The 11,303-nt window shown below is 40.6% G+C and overlaps 1 protein-coding gene across 1 annotated transcript; it reads right to left on the reverse strand.

Moving 5' to 3' along the window:
- Positions 1-387: 387 nt before the first annotated feature.
- LOC138071119 (histone H2B-like) lies at positions 388-894 on the reverse strand. The gene has a single exon (XM_068962537.1). It carries the CDS (start codon positions 892-894, stop codon positions 388-390), a length of 507 nt encoding a protein of 168 aa, XP_068818638.1.
- Between the last annotated feature and the right edge of the window lie 10,409 nt (positions 895-11,303).

Raw genomic sequence — 11,303 nt, forward strand, 5'->3', positions numbered from 1 at the left:
ACTTTACAATACTGTATTGGTTTTGCTTTATCAGTTGCTATACCCATATAAAAATCTCTGGATGATACCTAGATAGAGATGGGAGAATAAAAATGGAAAAGGCCAATGAAACTTTTTGGGAAAGAATTTTGACCATAAAGATCCCTAAAATCACTGAGAAACCACGAATAGAAATAACCATTTAGGAAAGTGACGAGTTGCAATATGTTAAGAAAAAAAGTACACGATTTTCCATCGAACAAATGAAACAACCGACACATATTGAAGCAAAGTTAATGAGGTTTTTAATGTTTTCTTTGGGGTAGAAATGTTTTAAAGATTAAATGTAGGGCCTAAGGGGAGAACCCTTAAGTCTGGTTTGCGATGGTCAGACAGTCCTGGGGCAGTTCATTTGCAGGTGTGGTATCTGATGACCGACTTGGTGGCCTCGGACGTGGCATACTTGCCGAGCTCCCCAGGCAACAGAAGACGCACAGCGGTCTGGATGTCTTCGGTCATGATGGTGCAGCGCTTGTTGCTGTGGGCCAGGCGCCCGGCCTCTTCGGCAATCCGCTCGAACATATCTTTCACAAACGAATCCAGGATGTTCACGGACTCACGGGAAAGACTCAGGCCTGTATGTACTTGCTTCAGCACCCTAGGGAAATAGGTAGCAAAGCTGGAGAAATTGCCCTGACGGCAGCGGCGGCGGCGGCGACGGCAACGGCGGCCCTTAGCTGTCTTCTGCTTTGCCTTTTTTGGTTCCACATCATATGGCTCTGGTTTGGAGGTCTCTGCTTTCGCCATCTCCATTTCAGAGGGCTCAATTTCGGAGGTGCTGGTTTCTATGGTGATCACGTCTTCCTCATGGCTGTCAGAGGATGGTGCAGACACGGTAGAGCCACCATTCTCCATAGCGCAGCCCAGAAGAACAGTGAGTCCGTTGACGGCCGTTGGCCAAATTTATAGGCCCAGCTTTCCCTGACGTCACAGACACCGTCCATATCTGATTGGATGCAAGGCAGGGAGGCCTGTTACTATGGCAGCACATGTCACGTGACACCGGATGTCCCACCTCCCTACTCCTGCTATGCCCCGCCCCCATGTTTAACCCCCAGTCAGTCAAACTCCCCTCGTGGCTCTGATGGTAAAGTGTCTGTCTACAAGACGGGATACCTGGGTTCGATCTCTGGGTCGGGAAGATTCCATGGAGAAGGAAATGGCAACTCACTCCAGTACTCTTGCCTAGAAAAGCCCATGGGCGGAGGAGCCTGGTGTCCATGGGGTCGCAAAGAGTTGGACACGACTGAGTGACTTCACTTTCACTTTCAGCCAAACTCAGTGAAAGTCACCTAAATTGAAAAATGAAATAATCAGTTAAAGCTTCCTGAGAGAGTATGACAGACCTCCACAGCTCCAGCTCTTTCAGGCATCAGAGTGACTCAGAACACTTGGTGGACATTTTACTCCAACACAGAATCTTCTCCTGGTTGACCTACAGTGGCATGAGCAGAATGTTCTGGCTTCCTCAGCAGAATGCTCCTGAAAATCATAGGAATGAAATGAACAGCTATTATCTCCAGGATTTATCAAAACCAGTGATCAGTATGAGAACGACAAAATCCCATTCTCCAAATAGAGAGCACAAACAGAAATAGGATTCCTTACACATACACACTAAAAATACGTAACATTTTGCAAATTATAAATTGTTCTCTTAAACCTTATTTAGGTCCCCCAAATACCACACATACTGGAATTGATTAATGATTTATAGTGGTTATTTCTCAAAAAATGATCACTCATTGCTGAAAGGCCACTAGGGTGAGAGAAAATGAATAAAAAAATGAGAGAAATAAAACACCTAGAAATAAACGTACCTAAAAAGAAAATGAAGAGGAACTAAAAAGCCTCTTAATGAAAGTGAAAGAGGAGAGTGAAAAAGTTGGCTTAAAGCTCAACATTCAGAAAACGAAGATCATGGCATCTGGTCCCATCACTTCATGGCAAATAGATGGGGAAACAGTGGAAACAGTGTCAGACTTTATTTTTTTGGGCTCCAAAATCACTGCAGATGGTGACTGCAGCCATGAAATTAAAAGACGCTTACTCCTTGGAAGAAAAGTTATGACCAACTTAGATAGCATATTCAAAAGCAGAGATATTACTTTGCCGACTAAGGTCTGTCTAGTCAAGGCTATGGTTTTTCCAGTAGTCATGTATGAATGTGAGAGTTGGACTGTGAAGAAGGCTGAGTGCCAAAGAATTGATGCTTTTGAACGGTGGTGTTGGAGAAGACTCTTGAGAGTCCCTTGGACTGCAAGGAGATCCAACCAGTCCATTCTGAAGGAGATCATCCCTGGGATTTCTTTGGAAGGAATGATGTTAAAGCTGCAACTCCAGTACTTTGGCCACCTCATGCGAAGAGTTGACTCATTGGAAAAGACTCTGATGCTGGGAGGGATTGGGGGCAGGAGGTGAAGGGGACGACAGAGGATGAGATGGCTGGATGGCATCACCGACTCAATGGCCGTGAGTCTGAGTGAACTCTGGGAGTTGGTGATGGACAGGGAGGCCTGGCGTGCTGCGATTCATGGGGTCGCAAAGAGTCGGACACAACTGAGCGACTGAACTGAACTGAACTGAAGGTAGTGAAAAACCTGTACTTGGAAAAAATAAGACCCTGATCAAAGAAAGTGAAGATAATACAAACAGAGGAAAAGGTTTACCTTGTTTATGGTTTGGAAGAATTCATATTGTTAAAATAAACATGCTATCCAAGGCAATCCACATACTCAATACAATTGCTATGAAAATACCTGGGCATTTTCTACAAAACTAGAACAGACAATTTTAAATTTTGTATGGAAAGATGAAAAACCCTGAATCGCCAAAACCATCTTAAGGAAGAAGATCAGAACTGGAGGAATCAGGTTCCCTGACTTTGAACTATATCAGAAAACTACATTAATCCAATCAGTATAGCACTGGCACAAAAACAGACATGTGGAACAGAAGAGAGAGCCCAGAAATAAACCTGTGCGCTTATGGTCAATTAATCTATAATAAAAAAGACAAGAATATACAGTGGAGAGAAGACAATCTCTTCAATAAGTGGTGCTGGGATAATTGGATAGCTACATTTTGGATAGCAAAGTAAAATGGGAACATTCTCTAACAGCATATACAAAAATAAACTCAAAATGGACTAAAGATCTAAATATAATACATATATTATGTAGGAAGTCATTTTAAGAAGCAGAATCCATTAGATATTTTAATGAGCTGTGTTTCTTTCACATTTGTAAATTCAGAAATTCAATGAACATATCAGTTATAAAAAAAACATTAAAAATAAAAAAACAATTGGGTTTTAAGGAGTAATTGGGACCACAAAGGTCTCTGATACAGAGGAAATCTAGGATGGAGAAGGGAAAAGCAGTCTGATGTTGAAGACTGGAAGGGGGAGTAACACCAGTACTTATTCACTTCAGTTGATGATTGAGGAAATAAGAGAGCCTAGTGAGCAATCACTAGTGAGCAATCACCGTGCAATTTGTGGTTCACCATAAAAGCAAAATAAGGGAAATGGCTTCACGGCTGAGTTAACAACTGCAAATCTCAACTCATGGATGATGGTGTTGATAGGATAGGCATACCTCATTCAGAAACCTTTTCAACATTACCATTGTTTATGGATTCACTTATAAAGAGGACCCCAACACAGCATAGAAGTTAAGTGCAACAAAAAATTCATGAAAAAAAAAAACTCATTTCACACTGCCTAGAATCAGAAGTTTCTACCCTAACTCATTCAGATGATCTAATGTCATTCTTTTCCAGCCCTTATTCTCTTGTTTTTGAAGTGGAAAACCTTCATGATTTTCAGCTCAACATCACAGGGATGGTGAGGGCATTCAGTCAGAGAAGCTGAAAAGTTCACGTTGACTCCATGTCAGCCAAGGAGGGACTCAAACTGGTAGCCACAGTCACTGAGCCTCACTACAGCGAGGTTATCCTGACTAAACCGATGATGGTCTTCCTGGGGTGTTCGGGTCTGGTGACAGTAGTGTAAGAAGTATGATTATTTATCTACTTTATTGTTCATTTTATAAAACTAATTAAGATCATTTAAATAGTATATAAGTATTAGAAAATGGTCAAATAGTAAAGAATCCACTTGCAATGCAGGAGACTCAGGTTTAATCCCTGGGTCCAGAAGATCCCCTGAAGTAGGCAATGGAATCCCACTCCAGTGTTCTTGCCTGGAAAATTCCATGGACAGAAGAGCGAGGCAGGCTACAGTCCATGGAGTCACAAAGAGTCAGACACGACTGAGCGACTAATGCTTTCAACACTTTCAAGTATTCTAGAGCTCCTGTACAAAATGCTAGTGATTAGGTCAATTAAACGCATTCATTTATTGTCTCATACTTGTGGAGGCTCCAAGTCCAATCAAAGTTTCATCCGAGTTGGATCTTATGCAAGGTGTGAATGCATAAGGGCCCTCCATTCCTGGCCACTTTCCTTGGCTTGTAAATAGCTGAAATCTCCCTATACCTTCCCACATTTTCTTCCCTATATGTATGTATCTATGTCTGATTTTCCCTTTCCAGTTCAGCTCAGTTATTTCAGTTGCTCAGTTGTGTCCAACTCTTTGTGATTCCATGAAACGCAGCACGCCAGGCCTCCCTGTCCATCACCAACTCCCAGAGTCCATCCAAACACATGTCCGTTGTGTCGGTTATGGCATCCAACCATCTCATCCTCTGTCGTCCTCTTCTCCTCCCACCCTTAATCTTTCCCAATATCAGGGTCTTTTCCAATGAGTCAGCTCTCCACATCAGATGGCCAGAGTATTGGAGTTTCAGCTTCAACATCAGTCCCTCCAATGAACACCCAGGACTGATCTCCTTTAGGATGGACTGGTTGGATCTCCTTGCAGTCCAAGGGACTCTCAAGAGTCTTCTCCAACACCACAGTTCAAAAGCATCAATTCTTCGGTGCTCAGCTTTCTTTTAGTCCAACTCTCGCATCCAAACATGACCACTGGAAAAACCATATCTTGACTAGACGGACCTTTGTTGGCAAAGCAATGTCTCTGCTTTTGAATATGCTATCTAGGTTGGTCATAACTTTCCTTCCAAGGAGCAAGCGTCTTTTAATTTCATTGCTTCAGTCCCCATCTGCAGTGATTTTGGAGCCCAGAAAAGTAAAGTCAGCCACTGTTTCCACTGTTTCCCCATCTTTTTGGCATGAAGTGATGGGACCGGAGGCCATGATCTTAGTTTTCTGAATGTTGAGCTTTAAGCCTCTTTCACTTTCATCAAGAGACACTTTCCCTATTTATTTGGATATAGCTCATTAGGATTAAGACCTATTCTAATGAACATATTTTAACTTGATTACTTGGTAAATACTCTATCTCCAAATATGATCACATATGAGTATGAGTGTTTATGGCACAGATACATTAATTTTAGAGGCACAAAATCAGCCCATAAGATATATGCATTTTCAACTAATTGTGGGCATATCTCCTGCCTCTTCCATCTTATTAAGAGAACAGTGGTGACCACTTAGGAGAAACAAGGTGGCCCCACCACAGTCATTTTCACAATTCTGTGAATGTTTAGTAATTTCATTTTAGTATTTTATTTCTTCTTCCCTCTGTGCGGGAGAAGATAATCTGTCATTCTCAATTGTTACAAACTATTCTTTACACCTACATTTGTAACTATTTCCTGTTGTGTAGGATATAAGAGCCTTTAAAGTACACCACTCTCAGCCAAACATTGAGATAAAATCCTGATAATCCACAAAATCAAACTTTTATTGAGCCCTTCAGGAAAGGGACAGGGCTCTACAGGACAGAAAAAACAGAAGATTTTCCTTAAACTGGCAGAACCTCATGAGATAAAGAAAAAGAATTGAGGTCCTCATTTCACGCTAGTCAGAATGGCTGCTATCCAAAAGTCTACAAGCAATAAATGCTGGAGAGGGTATGGAGAAAAGGGAACCCTCTTACACTGTTGGTGGGAATGCAGATGAGTACAGCCACTACGGAGAACAGTGGGGAGGTTCCTTCAAAATCTGGAAATAGAACTGCCATATGACCCAGCAATCCCACAGCTGGGCATACACACCAAGGAAGCCAGAATTGAAAGAGACAAGTGTACCCCAATGTTCATCGCAGCACTGTTTACAATAGCCAGGACATGGAAACAACCTAGATGTACATTGGCAGATGAATGGATATGAAAGCTGTGGTACGTATACACAATTACTCAGCCATTGAAAAGAATGCATTTGAGTCAGTTCTAATGAGGTGGATGAAACTGGAGCCTATTATACAGAGTGAAGTAAGTCAGAACGAGAAACACCAATACAGTATACTAATGCATATATATGGAATTTAGAAAGATGGTAACAATGACCTTATATGTGAGACAGCAAAAGAGACACAGATGTATAGAACAGTCTTTTGGACTCTGTGGGAGAAGGCGAGGGTGGGATGATTTGAGAGACTAGCATTGAAACATGTATATTATCATATGTGAAACAGATCACCAGCCCAGGTTCGATGCATGAGACAGGGTGCTCGGGGCTGGTGCACTGGGATGACCCAGAGGGATGGGATGGGGAGGGATGAGGGAGGGGGTTCAGGATGGGGAACACATGTACAGCCATGGCTGATTCATGTCAATGTATGGCAAAACACACTACAATATTGTAATTAGCCTCCAATTAAAATAAATAAATTAAAAAAAAAGAATTTGGCAATAAGCCCCCTCAAGAAGTTCATTTCTTATTATTACTCTGTAATGTTGAAAATTAAAATGAAGGAATTTGAAGGGAAGAAAAATCTTACTCTGCAACCTAAATTAAAATCAACCATGAAATCCAGTGCATACCTTATTGCTGCAGCAATTAGAAATTGGAGTATCCGCTGGGAAAAAAATTCAGAATTGTACAGGTGACTTCTAGGAGAAACAAGTGTGAAATTTTCAAGTTCAAAAATGTGAACTTTTCAAGTCACACTTTGAAAAGAGTGACTTCAGAAAATGCCTTAATGTTTATGTTGCTAATAGTTGCTGCTTCAAAACATCAGTTTTTCTTCCTATGAATCAGAAATGCATTACCAAGCTGGATTTAGAAAAGGCAGAGGAACCAGAGATCAAATTGCCAACATGTGTTGGATCATCGAAAAAGAAAGAGAGGTGCAGAAAAATATCTACTTTTGCTTTATTGAGTATGCCAAAGCCTTTCACTGTGTGGACCACAGCAGACTGTGGAGATTTCTTCAAGAGATGGAAATACCAGACCCCCTTGTCTGCCTCCTGAGAAATCTGTATGCAGGTGAAGAAGCAACAGATAAAAATGGAAATGGAACAACAGACAGATTCCAAATTCGGAAAGGAGTATATCAAGGCTGTGTATTGTCACCCTGCTTATTTAACTTATATGCAGAGTACATCATGCAAAATGCTGGACTAGATGAAGCACAAGCTAGAATCAAGACTGCCAGGAGAAATATCAGTGAACTCAGATATGCAGATGACACCATCCTTATGGCAGAAAACGAAGAGGAAGTAAGAGCCTCTTGATGAAAGTGAAAGAGGAGACTGAAAAGGTTGGCTTGAAACTCAACATTCAGAAAGTGAAGATCATGGCATCTGGTCCCATCACTTCATGGGAAATAGATGGGTAAACAGTGGAAACAATGGCAGACTTTATTTTTTGGGGCTCCAAAATCACTGCAGATGGTGATTGCAGCCATGAAATTAAAAGACGCTTACTCCTTGGAAGGAAAGTTATGACCAACCTAGATAGCATATTCAAAAGCAGAGACATTACTTTGTCAGACAAAGGTCCGTCTAGTCAAGGCTATGGTTTTTCCAGTGGTCATTTATGGATGTGAGAGTTGGACTGTAAAGAAAGCTGAGTGCCAAAGAATTGATGGTTTTGAACTGTGGTGTTGGAGAAGACTCTTGAGAGTCCCTTGGACTGCAAGGAGATCCAACCAGTCCATTCTAATGGAAATAAGTCCTGAACATTGATTGGAAGGACAGATGCTGAAGCTGAAACTCCAATACTTTGGCCACCTGATGCAAAGACCGGACTCATTTTAAAAGACTGACGCTGGGGAAGATTGAAGGTGGGAGCAGAAGGGGACGACAGAGGATGAGATGGTTGGATGGTATCACTGACTCAATGGACATAAGTTTGAGTAAGCTCCATGAATTGGTGATGGACAGGAAGGCCTGGCATGGTGCAGTCCATGGGGTTGCAAAGAGTTGGACACGACTGAGTGGCTGAACTGATGGTTATTTTTGCACACTGGTCCCAAAGCGATGGTCACTGCAAAAAGTAATTTCAAGATATCTAATACACTAAGACAGTTCTGTTTTTAGGTGATTTGGGTGTTTTGTATTTGTAGACACAGAAATGAAACAGGATCATTGTTGAAAGATGTTACAGATGCAGCATAATTGGTCTAGAGAGTGAAGACTGGGAGCGTAAGGGAGGACAACACCTAAGAAATCTAGAAAGAAAAGAAGAAACTGGAATTTTCTTAATTGTTGTTGAAGATGGAAGGGGGAGTAGTGATTCTGATTATACACTTTAGTGGGCCCTTTTGGAAAGAAGGGCAGCTAGTACCCAATCACGATCTAACGGTGTGGTTTACTGTGAAGAGGAAATGAGGGAAGTCCTTCATTGCTTAATCAACAAATTATAATCATTAATGCATGTAAAATAGTATTGATAGGTCAAATGTAACCCCACTGAAATTCTTTTATCCATTACCTGTGTTATGCAATTCATTTGGAGTGTGGATTCAAACACAGTGAATGAATTACTAAATCATTTTAAGGAAAAAAATTATTACAGATTCTAATCTAACCGGAAAAATCTTAAATCTTCTAACTGAATGGTCTATTCTAACTTATTCTGGTGAACTGTTTCTTCTCTTGTCCAGGCTTTACTCTTCTAATTTTGAAAACGACAACCTTAGTGATATTTCCCTCAGATGATGGGACGTCCAATCAGAGAAGTGCAAGGGCAACTCTTCTATGAGTTAGCCAATCAGAGATTGGCCTGAGTGAGCCACAGCCATTGGTCTGAAGTTCAAGCCACTTTTCTCGCGCCCAAGCAGTACATCCCTTCCTGGAAGTTCAGCTTTGGTAACAGGGACGGCATCAGGTGCCATTGTTTGCCTGCACTGTCTTTGCTGAATTGCTTGAATGATTCTAATTGTGGTCATTTAATAATATCATATTAGTTACCTGGGATGATGTACAAAATGCCTGAGATTGGTTTACTTGAGATACTTAAGGTCTCACATATCTGGAGGTGAAAGTTCAAATCAAGATGACAGCTAATTTGGGTCCTTCAGAGTGGTATGAAGAAAGCATCTGTTCCAGTCTTCTCATCTTGCCTTGTCAAAATGGCAAAGAGACCCTTACATTTGTTCAGTTTCCTCCCTATGGGAGAGTCTCTGTGTCCATATTTCCTCTTTTTATATGGCTATAGGTCATTTTGGATTGGGGGGCATCCTAATGAATATAGTTGAACTTCATTCCTCCAGGTTAGATTGTATCTCATAAACAATCACATGTCAGGTACTAGGGTTTAGGACATCAGCATAGGAATTTTAGGGAGAATGAATTCAACTCACATAAGACATGAATTTTGAGTTATAGGCGGGCATATCTCCTCACACTTCCATTATATTAAGAGCACATTGGTGTTTTTCACACATAAACTGTGGTTTGATGCTTACCAGGTGGTGTAGTTACAGTTTCTTCATTCTCCTAAGCCATGTAAGCATGAAATATTGATGGAAAGTCTTATTAAACTTTTTAATTTTGATAAATCAAAGGTTTCAAATAAGTCAGCAGTCTGTGATAAACTTGAATTTTCATAATACGTATCTTTTAGTGGCTGTTCCATTGTAAATTATTTCAGAATTCAGTGAATTAAAGCAGCAATTATTTATCACTTCTCATGTATCAGTGGGCTGGCTGAATGCTTCTGTTGATCTGTCTGGTATGAATCAGTATTCATTTTGTATCAGAATACTGTAATCAGTATTCTATTTGTAGCTCCCTCTTTTTTGCATGGTTCCTTGTACACTTTATATCACATTGCTTCAAAATTAATAGTGTACATGTAGGACTTTTCTCTGTTTGGTAAAATTGCTGTTTGGTTATAAGCAATGTTTCCTAGATTCTCCTATAACAATAATAAAAAAGAGAACAGTAGTGACTGCTGCTGAGCTCAGTAGCTCAGTCGTGTCCAGCTCTTGGCAACCCTATGGACTGTAGACTGCCAGGCTCCTCTGTTCATTGAATTTTCCAGGCAAGAATACTGGAGTGGGTTGCCATTTCCTTCTCTAGCACTAACTTATGGGAAAATAAGGTGACTGCACTCATGTAATTTTCCTCAACTATTTGAAGACTGAATAGTTGTATTTACTTTAAAAAAGTTTCTCACTGTCCATCTCGGAAGTGACGGACAATACACTTTCAAGTCAGTCCTTACAAATGCTTTAAAATATTAATTATCATTTGCATTAAACATTGATTATATTCTGTTATATTTAGTATCTGTTATTTGCTTGTAAAATAAGTTTTAAATATCTCTATTGATTAGGATTTTTAAACCTCAAAAGGATGACACTCAGTCAGACAGTGAGACAAATGATGGATAACCTACACAAATCAAAACTATTTTTGAGGCCTTGAGAAAAAGGACAGCCCTGTCCTAAAGGGACAAAACAGCAACTTTTTAACATTTCAGAAACCCACAAACTCAAGAGAAAGAGATGGGCAAAGCAGGATACTAGAGAGCTTAACCACTTTGAGTGTGTGCCAGTGAAGAGGACCATTTCCTGATCAAGGAGGACTCTAAAGGCCACCCCCCCGTTTTTTTTTTTTTGGTCCACAGTAGAACTCTGTTCTGCCATTACTTCTCAAAAGTGTCTTGGGGACATTATACTAAGGATTATGACAGGTAAGCCACAGGAATGGGAATATATGCTTGAATATCATAAGAATCTTATGAAAATACTTGCAAAACATTGACTTCCAAGGAGACCAGGAAAAGCTATCACCAAAGGACCTGCAGGTAAATAGCTCTTTGTAGTACCTCAGGATGCCCTTACACACCTGGAACAAAATTTTGGATGAGAAGAACTCTTGGTAAAGCTCAAGGACGACTGAATCACAGGAAATTTAATAAAGAGTGAAACAGTGGGGGTTGATGCTGAGGAGACTAAGGCCGAATAAGCACATATGTTAACTGACTTCAGTAGGTATTCG

Source organism: Capricornis sumatraensis, chromosome X, assembly GCF_032405125.1.
Source record: "Capricornis sumatraensis isolate serow.1 chromosome X, serow.2, whole genome shotgun sequence".
NCBI classification, from domain to species: Eukaryota; Metazoa; Chordata; class Mammalia; order Artiodactyla; family Bovidae; genus Capricornis; species Capricornis sumatraensis.

Bases quoted from the DNA above. Each gene is read 5' to 3' on its own strand.
- LOC138071119 (XM_068962537.1), bottom strand. From the start codon at position 894: ATGGAGAATGGTGGCTCTACCGTGTCTGCACCATCCTCTGACAGCCAT.